The sequence below is a fragment of the Bos taurus genome, chromosome 22, assembly GCF_002263795.3.
Source record: "Bos taurus isolate L1 Dominette 01449 registration number 42190680 breed Hereford chromosome 22, ARS-UCD2.0, whole genome shotgun sequence".
Classification (NCBI taxonomy): Eukaryota; Metazoa; Chordata; class Mammalia; order Artiodactyla; family Bovidae; genus Bos; species Bos taurus.
The window spans coordinates 7,332,186-7,349,213 of record NC_037349.1 but is presented as its reverse complement, the minus strand read 5'-3'; the positions used below and the strand labels follow the sequence as shown (position 1 = coordinate 7,349,213).

The 17,028-nt window shown below is 49.2% G+C and overlaps 1 protein-coding gene across 1 annotated transcript in view; it reads left to right on the top strand.

Moving 5' to 3' along the window:
* Positions 1–8,562, top strand: part of GLB1 (galactosidase beta 1) — a 103,980-nt gene extending 95,418 nt beyond the window's left edge. Inside the window, 1 exon segment of the mRNA NM_001035043.1 lies at positions 8,023–8,562. Within this exon segment, the coding sequence (NP_001030215.1) occupies positions 8,023–8,253 (231 nt within the window). The 3' untranslated portion in view covers positions 8,254–8,562.
* The last annotated feature ends 8,466 nt before the right edge of the window (positions 8,563–17,028 follow it).

Genomic DNA, 17,028 nt, shown 5'->3' with positions numbered 1-17,028 from the left:
CCTTACTCTGTCTCTGCAGTGACGTGTGTGCTGTTTATCTCTCCTTCAGATGCATGTGGAGGACACCACATGAATATCCTCTGTAGACTTCCTACATTTTTTACCACTTGCAGTAGGTCTGGGTGCCTAACAGAGCATGGGGGTGAGAGGGCTGGGATAACTTCCGGTTTTTCCTCTACCAGAATTAAGCTTTGAACATTAAGAAGCTACATAGAGGGACCTCCCTTGTGGTCCACTGGTTAGAACTCCAAGCTTCCACTGCCAGGGGCACAGGTTCGATCCCTGGTCAGGGAACAGAGACACCACATGCTGGTGACCAAAAAAAATCAACATTGAATATAGATGAAAAGCAAGAAGCTGTAAAAGAACCATGGATAAAAGAATTTATAATGAAGGGTTGATAACTATCTTCTATTTGGAGACTCTTTTTGAATCTTGCTTTTGACATTTCCAGCTCTCTAATCATTTGGTCTTTCTGGTGATCAGTCCTATCCTGAGGCCTAGTCACCAGAAAGACAATGTGATTAGACATTGGGACTTTCAGCCCATCCTTCCTCAACCTCTGGAGTTAGGGTCAGGGACTGGAAATGAAATTCTACAAAAAAACTTTAGAACAACAAGATTCAGGAGCTTTTGGGTCGGTGAACACTTGACAGCTTACACCTGGGTGGGAGGTACAGATGGAGACGGCCGGCAGCTCAGCCCCGCACCCCTAATACCTTGCCCTGTGAATCTTTTTTGTCTGGCCATTTCTGAGTTGTATCCTTTATAATAACCCCATAGATATCAGTAAAGTGTTTTTCTGCATTCTGTGAGCCATTCTAGGACATTGAATCTGAGGAGGGGCTCATGGGAATCCCCAACAGGTTGTTCAGAACTAGGACTCCAGAATTTGGAGCCTACACAACTGGAGTTATGGCGCTGTCAGCCTCTGAGGGGAATGACTCAGGAAGCACGGTGGGGGTCAGAGGCCACTCAGGTACTTCCTACTCATTCAGGAAGAGCTGTCCGCTCTTGGTCGTCACAGGGAGTGGCCATGAAGTCTGGAACACAGCAAAAAAGGAAAGTTGCATTCAGCACAATGAAATTGTGTCATCTCTGTTTCCAGACCTGATGGTCATCTTCTAGATGGCCCGTCAATCTTGAGTCTCTATGGATAATTCTGTACAGGTTGTGGGGGCCGGGCTGTGTGAGGCAAGTTAAAGGGGAGACTTCAGCACTTATGGGAATGCAGCGGGAAGATGCCTGTCAGGAAAGGACTCAGTCTGTAGAGTGGACGGCAGTGGGCAGGAACTCTGCACCCATGCTCGGAAGCTGTCCCTGCTGAGATCACTGACACCCACGTGGTGACATGCTCCCCAGACATGTCTCACTTAACTTCTTGGCAAGTAACATCTGACACAGGTAACCACGCCCTCCCTTGAAGCTCTCCTGATGTCTACGACCGAACTTCTGGTTTCCTACCTTGTCTTCGTTCCTTCTCAGGCTTTTCTTTCTCTGTCTGTGTTTCAGTTCTCAGGACTTGATTCAGGGCCCTCTGCTTACACTTTGAGGGGAGCTCATCCCCACAGATGTAACACCCCGATTTCCAGCTCATCATTTTTGAGGACGGGGAACACCACATCCAACCACCAGGGTGGACTGACCACTGGAGGCCTCAGATCTCATCTGATATATATAAGACAGACCCTTCTTCCTCATTCCCCAACACTTGCTCTTCTGCAGGAGAAGTGGTCCAGGGACAAGCAAGGAAGCTGGAATTTAGTGCAGCAGAGAGGATGAAAAAGGGGCCCAGCTGTGGGAAACAATACCAGCAGTCTTGTGGAGAGCTCCCTGCACACCAGCCACCATGCTGAGTGCTCACCTGAATCCTCTCACTTACTTACAACAACCCTGAGAGAGGTACAGATACGACAGAGGTGGGGACTTGGAGATGGGATTTGGAGGCTAATTGGTGAAAGAGGAACTGACTAGTAGAGGATAACCCTACTCTTGTGAAATTGGGTTCAATGACATCATTTACTTTACTGAAAAGTAGCATGCTGCTGTACACTGATGCCATGGAGTTGTGTTATCAGTTAGCTTTCGCTGTCTAAAAAACCACCCCAAACTTAGTGGTGTCAAACAGCAACCCTCTATTTAGCTCCTGATTGGGAGTGTTGGCGGACTGGGTTGTGGTTCCGCTGGTCTTGGCTGGGCAAGCCCTTCCAGTCAGTGAGGAGGCCCTCGTCTTGGGGCTTGGCTGGCTGTCTGCTGAGGCCATACAGATCGGTCTGTGTCTCTCTCATCATCTAGCAAGCCAACCTGGGCTTGCTCGTATGATGACTGGCAGTGTTCAAAGAAAAAAATGCAGATGTGCAAGGATTCTTAAGACCCAAGTCAGAATTCACAAGTCACTTCTTCCATGTTCTTTGCCCAACACTCGACCAGCCCCATTCAAGATTCTACTTCCTGAGTGCATATGCTGTGAAAAGTTGTGGGCATTTCTGCAGCCTACCACGAAGTCTTAGCCCTGTTTGACCCTACTTTCATTCTGAATTTGATATGCTTTTTCAACTCTTTTTGGCCTGATTTTCAGTTCTCCTACCCCTAACAAGGTTTACTATTTCCACTTCATTCATTGTTTCTAATCACAAGTCCTGTGAACCTGGAAACTAGATAGACACCTTTGCCCAAATGTATATTAATTTAGTAACAAGGCTTGTAAGAATTGTATGCCAACAGGAGTAAATGGGCTCTGAGTAAAGGAGAATCTCTACAAATTTTAGTGCATGGACTCCGCAACAAATGGTATATGGCTGCCTAGAGATGGTTTTCGCTTACCAGTTCTTAGCTTCATTCCAGGAACGTGAGGACGCATGAGGAAAGTCATAGAGGAGATGCTCCATAAAAAGATCAAGCGATGCTGGCACCCAGGGCGAGTTGAAAAGGAAGGAATTTATCTTTGGGGGTTTGCTGAGAGCAGGAAGTGACTCATCCTTTATGTTAATATTCTGCATTTTCGTGGCTTCGATTCTATCTGGGTCTGTCCTAAAATACAGAGAAATCGTAAACTTTTTATTCTAAGACAAAGGAGGAAGGAAAGGTGTTGCATCAGCTACAGACTTGGGGTCTGAAGGCAGGGGAGATTTTGGTTTTCTCCTGTGTGGAGGTTTATTTAACATCTTATCTCTCACTGTTTTACTTTTTTTTCTTTATTTTTTCCTCCCAAGTTAGCACCATAAATACTCATGAATCATGCATGTGAGAACCTTTTAACCTTGAGAAATGGACCTTTAAGTCTTCCAAGTATCTAAATGTCTTCTTCCAGAGTAGAACAGAGTCAACCTTCAACCCAAGTTTGGTGTTGTTAAAGGAACTCCTGACCACATTTGAGAATGTTGAAGCTATGACTTAAACCAGGATTGAATCTTTTGTTTTACATTCTTCTCAGAGGGTTCTATTTATCTGGAGAATTGAAAACAGACAGACACATGTCTGCCTGATTAACACAGAAGCAAGTCAGTCACTGCCAGGAGCCTGTCCTTCACTGGAACTATTACAACCTTGGTGATAATATTTAGCGGAGAGCGGGGAGTCTGTCAGGGGTCAAGCCACAGTCAGAGAAAGTCAGCATTTGTCATGGAGATGTCTCAGCTGGGACAACCCAGGGAAACTCTGAAGCCATCAGTGTTCACTCTACAGATGCTCGGCCTTAGTATGTATTAATACTTAACTGTGTTGATTAAGAGTGTGTCTACTTTTAGGAACTTTCCTGGAGGTCCAATGGTTGGGACTCCGAGCTTGCACCCCAAGGGGCACAGGTGCTATCCCTGGGCAGGAAACTAAGATCCCCAAGCCACATGGCTAGAACAAAAGGGAAAAAAAGAGTTATGTCTATTCAGATCACATGGGCCTACTCTCCCCGCACCAATAATTTCAGCATAATTTTTTAAAAGAGAAACAAGAATCAGAATGTACATATATATTTTAATAGTTTTTTTTCAGTTTGACTCTTTTAAAGTGATTTTTTTTTGGCTGCGCTGGATCTTAGTTACGGAGCGTAGGCTTTCTCTAGTTGTGCAATCGAGGGCCACGCGCCAGTAGCACCGCGCCGGCTTCTCATTGCGGTGACTCCTCTTGTTGGAGGGCACAGGCTCTAGAGCATGGGTTTCAGAAGCTGTGGACACGGGTTTAGTTGCTCACAGCATGCGGGATCTTCCCAGACCCGGGATTGAACCTATGTCCCCTGCATTGGAAGGCAGATTCTTAATCACTGGACCACCAGGGAAGTCCTAAACTGATTTTTTAGTGCCGTAAAAAATTGTGTTTTAAAAAAATCACAGTGTTAATCAAGGGAGTAGGCAAATGCTGCATTGTTCTGCCTGTGAACAGTAGTCCCTAAAATTCTTAAGCTGGGAGGGGAGGGACAGGAGTATTCTTGAAGTGGGGCTGGGTATTTGCCCGGGCAGAATCGTCCACGAGTCTTACCTCCTGGGTGTCGTGGGTGTACATTGTATGTCTCTCTGCTGCAAATAGCTGATAAACCAGTAGTCAAACAAGTGACTGCGTGTGCAAACAATGACAGTAACTAGAAGAATCATATTAAAGGGCAAGCGAGGGACTTGGAAGCCCCAGGACTGAGGAGGGTGAGATGACCTTCTCTCTGTGGAGGTGGTGATGGGGTGGACACTTGAGGGATCCGAAGGCTTGGAGTGTGGGGGATTGCTATGTGGAGCCTGGGATCTAGAGTTAGAGGAAGCAGGGGGACCTGCCCAGGCGGTGGGGTGGGGTGGGGAGTGGCTCCAGGCTCCTGAGCCAGCGCTGCCCGGAATGTGTCTGAAGAACTGGCTGGGAAGGTAGAGAGGAGCAGGGAGATGGGTCTGATGATGGAGTGATGGGCATTCACCACACCTCTGCTGAGCTGCTCAGCACAATGGTCACCGGCCACCTGGCTATTTTCCATTTACCTTTGAATTAATTCAAAGTGAAAATTTAGTTCCTCCCTTGCACCAGCCGCTGGTCAGTGCAGGTAGCTACCCTGTGGGGCAACACCAAGCCCTCCATCTCTGTGGACAGTTCTGTGGACCAGCAGGGCCTCAGGACTATGTACCATGACCTGTGCTCTCCGAATCCTTCATTCCTCTGGGTTGGAAGGGCAACCAAACTGTCATAGGCATCCCCGCACGCCCATTCTGTTCAGGACGGAGAGTAGAGGGAAACTGTCCTGAAGACTTTTCTTGCTTTGGAGAATTAACCAAAATCAAAGAACTTGCCTGCAATGTAGGAGGCACAGGTTTGATTCCTGGGTCAGGAAGATCCCCTGGAGAAGGAAATGCAGTATTCTTGCCTGGAGAATTCCATGGAGAAGCCTGGTGGGCTACAGAATGACCCTACAGCATGAGGTCACAAAACAGGTGGACACGACTTAGAGACTAACCACCAACGACAAAGATCCTGTAATCCTGAGTTTGGGGAAGGTTGGAGAGAAGGGGCCAGGCACAATATCTACATGTTAGAGTCACTTAGGTGAGTTAGGAGGCAGAATCCAGATGGGGGCTGAAGGCTCCAAATGGGTGATAATTTGGGAGAGAAAAGAAAACTTAAACAGATGATCCAAAGCCAGGAGGGTCAGAAGAAAAATTACATCCACTTTGATGAGCAACTAGGAGTGACGGTTAGGGGTTACATCTGTCAGTCACAGAGCAGTCTGGGAAGTGGGGCCACCCTGAGTGTTGACTGGTGGCAGCTGGACCTTCCAGAAATGTGGGGGCAGCCGGAGAAGCGAAAGTTGGAAGAGGGACTGGAGAATCAAAGGCAGAAACGCTCATCTTCCTCCCCGGCTGGTCCAGTCGGCACCTCGAGGGGCTCCCAGGAGGAAGTGGTACCCCTGGAAGCTCATGGAGGGGGTCTTTAGGGCTGTTGGCTCGTGCAGCTACTGCACTGTTTGTGAGCAAGGCAGCATTTGGGGGATAAGCTAGACCTGGGGTAGTTGGGGGACCAAGGGTGAGCTGAGCCCACAGGTGCCAGTCCCCCGTCTACCCGTGCAAGCCCCTGACAGTGGCCCAGCTCCCCTGCCACCTTCCAGTGTCAAGCAAGGTGCTCCTGGGGCCCCAGCCCGCTGCACCTCATCTCCTCCGCCAGGTGAATTGCACCCCCTAACCCTGGAGGGAGCTGGGGGCGCCTTTTCTCACCCAGCTCCCCAGTCCCAATAACCAACACAGGAGACCCGCTCGGTGCAGCGGGAGAGGTATTGGAGGGGCAGCATCTTGGCAGGGACTGGTCCTCGGTGTGGCCAGGACGCAAGGTGGGGCCGGGGTTGCCCACACGTGCTGCTCACAGCGCTCTCCCTCGCTTCCCCTTGGAGCCCATCTGCCCCTACCCCGACTGCAGAGTCGGCCTCTACTGTTCTCTAACACTGCGGAAACGGGGCACCACCAGATCTTCAATGTGATAAACCCTGGTGAAGCTGTCGTTTGCATGTACCTTCGGCATGGATCGAGATAGCATATCCCGCGGTAAAAACAAGAGTAAAATAATTCTGAGAAGTGTGAAACTGTCACCCTTTTTCTAAATGACTTATCCCGACAGACAGGTGGCTTTCCATCACTGGCTTCCTTTCAAGGGGACGTGGAGGCCAAGGTCTTTTCACTGGGTGGCGTGAGGGTTGCAGCCACACCATGCTGACCATGCGCGGCTTCCTCCTGCCTGCCCCCCGTCCCCAGGTACCAGTGGGAGTGGGGACCTGCCCAGGGTCATACAGGCAGGAGGCGGCAGGAATAAGGTTTGAAGCCAGGTGGGAAGCTTGCATCCAGGGGCCACCTGGGGGCTGAAAATTACCCAAAGGTGAGACCTGAGTAGGTAGCTCCAGGGTGAGCACGCAGAGCTGGGTTCAGGATCAGGGCTCCAGGGGGCAACCGGGGCTGGACCTCTGCAGGATGTTTCCCCAAGACATTAGGGCCATTGTGGGGCCAATTTTGGTGCTTCTTCCTCCCACCCCTCCTCCTCCCTTCTTCCTTCCTCCATCCTCTCTCAGGTATTCTCTTGTGTGTGACCTTCTCTCCTTTGCTCCCTTGCTTTCTCCGTAACAGAATGGTCCACCTATTCCGTCAACTGCTAAGTCCCACCTGACAGCAAATTCTAGCTCCTGCTCTCACGCTGTGCAGACACACCCCAGCCCGGGCCCCATTCCCGAGAACTTTCTCCTCCTTCTGGGTTTTGCGGTGGAAGCAGCTTTTCCTACTCCTAAGAGTCGGGCACGACTGAGCGACTTCACTTTCACTTTTCACTTTCATGCATTGGAGAAGGAAATGGCAACCCACTCCAGTGTTCTTGCCTGGAGAATCCCAGGGATGGGGGAGCCTACTGGGCTGCCGTCTTATGGGGTCGCACAGAGTCGGACACGACTGAAGCGACTTAGCAGCAGCATCGGCAGAAGTCTTCGCAGCTTGTAGGATACTCTGTGCTCCTTGAAGCAAGTCCCCACCCCTCACTTTTATGCTGGTGTGAAAACCATCAAAAGGTAGCAAGAAGGTAGACGACCTGGGCGGCCAGCCTCTCCCTCCTCGACTCCCCATCCTTCTAGAGGGCGCATGTGTCTGGGCTGCTGGGCTCCTGCTTACCTCGGGCAGCAAGGCCCCCATCTGCCTGGAGGAGGGGGGAGCACAGAGGCAAAGCTCGTCTCCTGAGGAGGCAGGGAGGCGACTGTGTACAGAGGCCTCGGGCAGAGGCGGGCGTGTGCAGACAGGCACCCCACCCCCACGTCGCGCCGGACCCAGGACAAAATTCAGAAACTTGGTGACTGTGCCGCAGTGTCATCCAGTGCTGACCTGCGCGGCACTGAAGCCACAGGAGGGACCAAACACGTCTCTTCCTGAAGCAGGGTGGGTACTGGGATGAGTGGCTTCTCCCACCCAGCTCCTGCCCAACTTGAGCATCTTCCTGGGGACACTGCCTGCTTCCCCACCCCACGCCCCCTGCACCAAGGTTCTCATGCCCCTCAGGGGTCAGCACAGCTGGGTTGATGGTTTTCTCTCTCTCCAGGGTCAGGTGTGGATCAACGGCTTTAACCTCGGCCGCTACTGGCCAGTGCGGGGCCCCCAGATGACCCTGTTTGTGCCTCAGCACATCCTGGTGACCTCGACCCCAAACACCATCGTGGTGCTGGAGCTGGAGCATGCGCCCTGCCAGGACGGCAGCCTGGAACTGTGCACCGTGGAGTTCGTGGACAAGCCGGTTTTTCGCACAGTCCAGACCCACAGACATGCAAACTAGGAGCAAGACCGACTCCCTGGAACAGTCTGTGACCCTTCAGAATTCTAGCCTTGCACATACCTCACCTGTCACTCGGAAGGCCAGCATTCACTTCTGATTGGAAGATGGGCTAGGCGTGTTCTTACCTAGGTTTCCCTGGCCCCCGGCGGTGCCTGACGCACCCTGTCCAGGCTGCGTGGTCATGGGGTGGGGCTGGTAGCCCAGCAACACAGAGGCATCCACAGAGTTGGAAGGGAAGCGTTTGAAGTTTTTCTGATTTTTATTTTGTTAAGAATCATGTAGCCTTTTTATTAAATTTGTATTCAAATGATCTTACTGTTTTTAATGTTGAGCAGGTATTAAATTATAGCTTCTGATTTAAATCATAACTAGACTTGAGTGGGCTGAATAAGCCACTTCACTAAGTTGAGGTTGGTTCAAAGGAGTGGAAAATAGTCTTGTTTTGATCTACTGGACCATTGCTTTTCTGGTCTTTGACTTCCTTTTAAATTTCTGTGATACATACCAGGAGAGCTCATAAACACAACTCCAAATGATTATGCAGACCATCAGCAGTTGGAAAGCATAGACAGATTGGTACATCTGTACAGTGGGAGACACCAGAGCCGCTAAGATGCAGATGCAGATCTGTATTTATTTACTTGAAAATATTTTCATGGTAAGTGGTGTGAAAAAAGCATGTTGCCTTAAGTTGGATCCTGTGTTGTCGATTTGGACATAAGAGCTGCACACATGCACACACTCAGTCCAGGCCTGTTCACCCGTCAACAGACGGGCACACGTGTGGACGTGCAGACCCCAGCAATTGTGGGAGATGCCCTTCCTGCCCCAGGCATCCTGATCTCACACCGTAAGCACTGTCTTCCACCATGTCCAGTTCTGAGCGTATTGTGTATTTAATCCACTTGTCCCTCACCAGAACTCAGAGGAGCATATGACCTCATTTACCAGGTCACCTGTCTACATACTGGGCTTCCCTGGTAGCTCAGGAGGTAAAGAGTCTGCCTGCAATGTGGGAGACCCAGGTTTGATTCCTGGGCCGGGAAAATCCTCTGGAGAAGGAAATGGCAACCCACTCCAGTATTCTTGTCTGGACAATCCCGTAGATGGAGGAGCCTGGCAGGCTACAGTTCATGGGGTCTCAAAGAGTTGGACACGACTGAGCGACTAACACGTTTACTTCACGTCTACACGTTGTAGAGATGTGGTTTGAAGCCCAGTCCTCTGGCTCTGGTGTGGCATCTGTCATATACTGACACATGCTCATGTTCCCAGAGGAGAAGACTACAGTGACAGAAACGGAAATGTTGACATGAGCATATCTGGGGGTAGGCGTCACAGGTTAGATCTCTGTCCAGGAAGATTCCACATGCCGCGGAGTAACTACTGAGCTCACGCCCAACTAATGAGCCCACACACCCTAGATCCCGTGCTCCACTACAAGAGAAGCCGCTGCAGTGAGAAGCCCGCGCACCGCTCTAGAGAAGAGACCCCACTCACCGCAACTAGAGAGAGCCTGCGCACAGCAACGAAGACCCAGCACAGCCAAAAATCAAAGAAATAAATAAAAATTTTTTAAAATATATGAGCATATCTGGGTGGTGGGTGTTTGAGAGGTTGTTTGCAGTTTCTTTTTTATTTACTTGTATTTTAGATTCTGTGCAGAGATGAGGTCCATTTTCTTAAGAGAGGAAGAAAGATGTCTGTTGCTAACCAACAGCATCTTTCTACAGGAGTGTGTTTCTCTGTCTCTTAGACATCAGTGATGACCGGGAGTCTGGAAACTCTGCAGGAGACATGTATGTGCTGAAACAAATAGACCAGACCTGGCCGAGGAGTGTCTGCGTAGCATCTGCTGCTGGATGTCCCGCATCCTCTGGGTGATGGGCGGACCGCAGGCACTGCTCCCTGCGCCTAAGCCGCAGTGCATCACTCTTTCTCCCACTAAGTTCCTCAACATTGAGAAAATGATACTCAAGAGCTGTGCCTTGTGACATGCTCTGGGAAGACGAGAGACTAAAGCCTTGTGCGTTGGTCCCCTGCACATCCCCTGTCCCAGAGATTCCCTGTTGTGGCCTCTCCAGAGGCTCAGGGGCTGGAGTGAAACCGCCTCAGCAGACTGTTTCCCTTCCATCGCCTTCCCTGGTTCCCCTCATCCAGCCTTCAGAACCGCACCCCACTGGTGGCAGTGGAGAGCCCGCTTCACGGATGAAAACGTTTAACCTTCAGGGAGAGGTGGAACTGGATTCCAATCTGGTCTGTCTCCACCAAAGTCAGAGTGTTTTGTTTGTGTGAGGGAGTCTTTTGGGGTTCTCCCCCTCGTCCAGGATGCTATGTTCTGGAAAACGATCCTTTTTTAATTTTTAAATTAATTTTTATTGGAGTATAGTTGGTTTACAATGCTGTGTTAGTTTCTGCTGTAAAGTGAATTAGCTATACATATGTCCCCTCTTTTTCAGATTTCCTTCCCATTTAGGTCACCCTAGAGCTTTGACTAGAGTTCCCTGCTAGACAGTAGGTCCTCATTACTTAACTACTCTATACATAGTATCAGTAATGTATATATGTCAATCCCAAGCTCACAGTTCCTCCCACTGCCTTCCTTCCCCCTTACCTGTGGTACCCACGTGTATGTTCTCTATATCCATGTCTCTATTGCTGCTTTGCCAATAGGTTCATGTGCACCATTTTTCTAGATTCCACAAATAAGCGACATTATACGACGTTTGTTTTTCTCTTTCTGACTTTCTTCACTCTGTATGGCAGTCTCCAGATCCATCAATGTCACTGCAAATTGCATGGTTTCATTTCTTTTGATGACTGAGTAGTATTCCATCGTATTTATGTAGCACATCTTTATCCACTCATCTGTTAATGGATATTTAGGTTGCTTCCTTGTCTTGGCTACTGTAAAGACTACTGCAATGAATATTGAGAAACATGTATCTTTTTGAATTATGATTTTTTTCCAGGTATATGCCCAAGAGTGGGATTACTAGAGTCATATGGTAGTTCTATTTTTAGTTTTTTGAGGAACTTAAGGCAATGGCACCCCCACTCCAGTACTCTTGCCTGGAAAATCCCATGGATGGAGGAGCCTGGTAGGCTGCAGTCCATGGGGTCTCTAAGAGTCAGACACAACTGAGCGACTTCACTTTCACTTTTCACTTTTATGCATTGGAGAAGGAAATGGCAACCCACTCCAGTGTTCTTGCCTGGAGAATCCCAGGGATGAGGGAGCCTGGTGGGCTGCCGTCTATGGGGTCGCACAGAGTCAGACACGACTGAAGTGACTTAGCAGCAGCAGCATACTGTGGAAAACAGAATCTTAATACACAAATGACCCTACCCTGGACTCTACCCAAACCCATCCAACTCTTTGTTTGTCTCTCAGGGGCATACATTTCACCTTCTACAACGTCATTTGTAAAATTCGATGAGCCCCGGAAAATAATGACAACACCTTTATTGACTGATGTATAAACCTTTTATATTAAATTTACCTTAAGCTGATTTTTAATATGTCAGAGCTTTCTGGGGACTTCCCTGGTGGCCCAGTGCCTAAAACTACACACTCCCAATGCAAGGGGCCCAGGTGGGATCCCTGGTCCGGGAACTAGATCCCACATGCTGCAACTAAAGGTCCCGTGTGCTGCAACCAAGACCTGGTGCAGCCAAATAAATACTTTTTTTAAAATATGTCAAAGCTTTCTGAGCAGGCCTGAACTAACCCATCCATAACACTGATGTTCCCGGAACATTACTATGTTTTCAGCCGTCCTTATGAACAGCAGGGCTTTTTCCTTGGCATCCTTGGCCCAGATTTGCACAATCAGCAGATCGTCTTGTTTGGAAAAGTGTTGTTGAAGTGTAATTTACATACCATTAATTTCACTCGTATTAGGGTACACTTTGATGGGTTTTCTGGAGAAGGCAATGGCACCCCACTCCAGTACTCTTGCCTGGAAAATCCCATGGACTGAGAAGCCTGGTAGGCTACAGTCCATGGGGTCGCAAAGAGTCGGATACGACTGAGCGACTTTACTTTCACTTTCACTTTGATGGGTTTTACTAAACTTGTGTGGCAGGGGGGCGGTGCTCAGTCATGTCTGACCGTTTGCAATCCCATGGACTGTAGCCCACCAGGCTCCTCTGTCCATGGGATTTTCCAGGCAAGAATACTGGAGTGGGTAGCCATTCCCTTCTCCAGGGAATCTTCCTGATCCAGGGATCAAACTGGCATTTCTTTTGTCTCCTGCGTTGGTGGGCGAGTTCTTTACCAGCTGAGCCCCTGGGGAAGTCCTTTACTAAATTTATTCAGGTGTAAATCCACCACCATAATCCAGTTTTAGGACACTTTTTTCACTCAGAAGACTCTCTCAAGCAGGAAGTCTTCATTTCCACCCCACATCAGGTGGCCACTAATGTTTTCCATCTCTGTAGTTCTGCCTTCTGCTGGAATTTCATAGAACTAGGAATGGCACCCCACTCCGGAACTCTTGCCTGGAAAATCCCATGGATGGAGGAGCCTGGTGGGCTGCAGTCCATGGGGTCGCTAAGAGTTGGACACGGCTGAGTGACTTCACTTTCACTTTTCACTTTCATGCATTGGAGAAGGAAATGGCAACCCACTCCAGTGTTCTTGCCTGGAGAATCCCAGGGACGGGGGAGCCTGGTGGACTGCCGTCTATGGGGTCGCAGAGTCGGACACAACTGAAGCGACTTAGCAGCAGCATAGTCTTCTGTGTCTGACTTCTTTCACTCAGCATCGTGTGTTTGAGATCCATTCATGCTGCAGCGCGATGTGGAATGTTCTCCGTTTTCCTGCCGAGGAGTGTTCCATGTGTGAACGTTGATTTGTCAGCTGATGGGCATTCAGACTGCTTCCAGCTTGGAACTCTTATAAATAATGCTGATCTGAACATCTGGGCCCAATTCTTTGTGTGGTCAACTGTTTTCCTTTCCCTTGGGTAGGCACCTAGGCATGGAATTCTTCAGTCATATGATAAGTGTCTGTTTAACTTTTTAAGAAACTGCCAGACAATTTCAGAAGACCTTGCTTGAGCCGAGGAGGGGATGAAGAAGACTGCTCACAGCCCTCCCACCTGCCTCTGTCTCTTTGCCTTGCTCTGAGTCAGGCCAGTCACTGTCTCTCTCTCTTTTTATCTGTCAGCCTGTCCGTTGTTATTTCTCAGCAAATCCAGTTTATTCAGAATGAGATTGTTTCGTGTTCATCTGAGTTTGGGTTTTTTTTCACTGTTTCCCCAACAAGCGCTCGGTCTTCTGGCAGATGACACACAAAGGAAATGATCTTGTGTGGCCTTTGTTTCTTGCCTTATGATCATTAAAAAAGTCATTTCCTGAAATTGCTTTTTCAGTCCGTACTCTGAGGGATTCTGTCTGGTCTGTGGTAGAGGGGACGGCTCATGTGGTCCAGCCACTCGTGGGCTGTGAGGAGAGTCTGGTCAGGGTCCAGATGCTCAGGGTGAGGGGTTCTGGGTTCAGCCCAGCCTCTGCTCTTGATCTAACTGAGCGTGTTCCCGGGTCGTCCCCTGCCTTCCAGCCTTTGGGGCCTGAGGTTTGCTAACTAGATACCCAGCAGCCATCTGTGAAGATTCTCAGCTGATTCCCCAGCAGACAGCTGCTCTATTTGTACCCCCAGGGGCTTTCCATGTGTAAGGAAGTCCCCTAGGAGCCCCAGGCTTGTAAGCCCCCAGGCCAGCACCACTGTCTCCCGGGTGAAATGAGACAGGCTGGGGGCGGTGGGGGGGCCGTGCAAAAACACAGGTGGGTGCTCCCCGCTCATCACTCACCATCAATATGATCTTAAGCAAGTGATTCACTTATTAAGCCCTCATTTCGTAAGGGGGTCTCCACTTGTGGAGTTTTTACATCAAAGGCATTTTTTACATCATAAAAGCACCTCCCAGGTCACTTGCCATGGAGAAAGGGTTTCCTGAAGGCTATTTGGGTGCTTTCCCATCACATTCCTCCACAGAAGCAGGTAAAGGGTCATCTGGAAACCTGAGGGACAGGCTGGGGAGAACACCCACCAGGAGCCACTGCCCTTTCCTTGTACCCCTTGTGTTCAGTTCAACAACTGGGCCCTTCTGACTGGACACCGCGCTTGACTGAAGGACACAAAGCTAAGGAGAGAGTTTGGTATCGAATATGGACACAACCAGAAAAGGGGAGGGCAGAGGCTGCACAGAAAGGGGAAAGGAGCTTCATCCCTCAGGACCCTCCAGCACTAGCCTGACCTTGCTGTGGGCAGCCTGTGCCGACAGAAAACACTTGAAATCCAGCATGGACGCCAGAAACCTCAGTGCAGACTGAAGGGTCCTCCATCCCTTTAAAGCCTCTGTTCACCTGTTCTCAAAACTTAAGCAAGTCTCTGGTGCCAACACCTTAATTTCTAATCCGACGGGCGCTTCCCATCACTATGCGCCTGCTGCTCGTGGTCTGTTGCTACACATCCAAGCACTTCAATACATTTGCGCAAGTGGCATAAAAAAACTATCTTGTGATGTGTGTGATTCCATGCATCCAGAATTCAGACAGACTGCAGGATGGCTTCTCGGTGTCATGACACTGCGGCCTCTGCCGGGTCCTAGAATCGTCTGGAGGTTCCTTCACTCCAGATGGCCTTTGGGCTGGCGTGTCTGAAGGCTGAACTCAGCTGGGATTGTCAACCAAAGCTTCCGCCCATGGCCTAGGTCCAGGTTCAAGAGGGTGTGTTCCAGGAGGAAATCCTGGAGTGTTATACGTATTTCCATTCTTCCCACTCAAGTCTGAGAACCTGGTGAGCATGAATCGGGTCCCTTCACCCCTGGTGCAAGGTCCTGTTGGCAGACCACTGTGCTTGTTCCATAGCAGGTATGTTTCGCCTGTGTTAATGAGTGGGATTCGTCATTTTTGCAGATCACTGGCCTTTGGTGGTCCCACCAAGTATTAACCAAATGGGAACTGTGACTCTGAACACAGGCCTCACCAGGCAGAGTATATGGCAGGGTGAGGTGACAGGAGTATGTCCTGCACTTAAAGCTCAGTTTGGTTTCCCGTTTTATCTTTGGCAAAGCCTTCGATATAGATTTCTGAGCAAGATGTACAGTTCAGTTCAGGTCAGTTCAGTCACTCAGTTGTGTCGGACTCTGTGAACCCATGGACTGCAGCACGCCAGGCTTCCCTGTCCATCACCAACTCCCGGAGCTTGCTCAAATTCATGTCCATCAAGTCAGTGATGCCATCCAACCATCTCATCCTCTTTCGTCCCCTTCTCCTCCTGCCTTCAATCTTGCCCAGCATCAGGATCTTTTCCAATGAGTCAGTTCTTCACATCAAGTGGCCAAAGTATTGGAGCTTCAGCTTCAGCATCAGTCCTTCCAATGAATATTCAGGACTGATTTCCTTCAGGATTGACTGGTTTGATCTCCTTGCAGTCCAAGGGACTCTCAAGAGTCTTCTCCAACACCACAGTTCAAAAAGCATCAGTTCTTTGACGCTCAGCTTTCTTTATGGTTCAACTCTCACATCTGTACATGACTACTGGAAAAACCATAGCTTTGACTAGACGTACCTTTGTCAGCAAAGTAATGTCTCTGCTTTTTAATATGCTGTCTAGGTTTATCACAGCTTTTCTTCCCAGGAGCAACCGTCTTTTAATATCATGGCTGCAGTTACCATCTGCAGTGATTTTGGAGCCCAAGAAAATAAAGTCTCTCACCATTTCCATTGTTTCCCCATCTATTTGCCATGAAGTGATGGATCAGATGCCATGATCTTAGTTCTTTGAATGTTGAGTTTTAAGCCAGCTTTTTCACTCTCCTCTTTTCTTTCATCAAGAGGCTCTTTAGTTCCTTTTCACTTTCTGCCATAAGGGTGGTGCCATAAGGCAAGATGTGCGATCTGTCCAATTTACTTCACCTTGGCTTTACTTTTTACTAGGCGGTAGGATCTTTATCCAGGTAGTTGGGCCATTCTGGCTCACCTGTCCTCCTTTCCACACCTTTGAAGACATTAAGTGTTCCAAGAAGTGCCAGAGAGGACTCCTGAGGGGTTCAGAGCCTGTCCCTTTTAGGGTCCGTGTGCTCCTCACCTTTACCTATGAGCAGAGTGTCTTCACCCACACAGTAAACGTTCCTTCAGTATTACCCTGAGCCCCATGTTACTGAGTAGGCCATTTTTCTTGCCCCTCGAGGATCACACAGTTGTGTATGAATGGACGAGGCAGTGTTTGTGGGGAAGACAATTTCAAGGAGAAGAGCAGCATGCTGTGAGCATGCCAGCTCTAGACCTGGCCCTGGCGTGGAGCAGGGGTTGGTCAGGGTAGGCCTCCTGGAGTGGAGACACACGGAGAATGAGAGGAGGAGGAACAGAGATGAAGAGAGCAGAAGGTGCTTGGGGAGGAAGCAGCACCTGCAGAGACCCAGAAAGACAATAGAGAGTTCCAGAAATATTCAGACCCCACCCAGTCTTACTCAACAAGTTCCCTTACTTCTCACCAGCTCCAATTCTAATGCTTGATAAACCACTCCTGAAACTCAGTGTAACCCATGGGTTTTTCCTTTATCAGCCTCTCTCATTTTGTAGTCCAGCAGAACAAACTCCGGTGCTTCTCGAGTCTGTGTCTCCCAGGCTACAGCCTTAACAAACCCCAAATAAACACCTTTTAATTTCAATCAGGCATTGGTTTCTAAAATTTTAGTTAACATCCTTCTATCAGGGTCCTATGAATCCCTCTGTTGCAGAGTCTGAAATTCAAGAACTTTGTTTCGT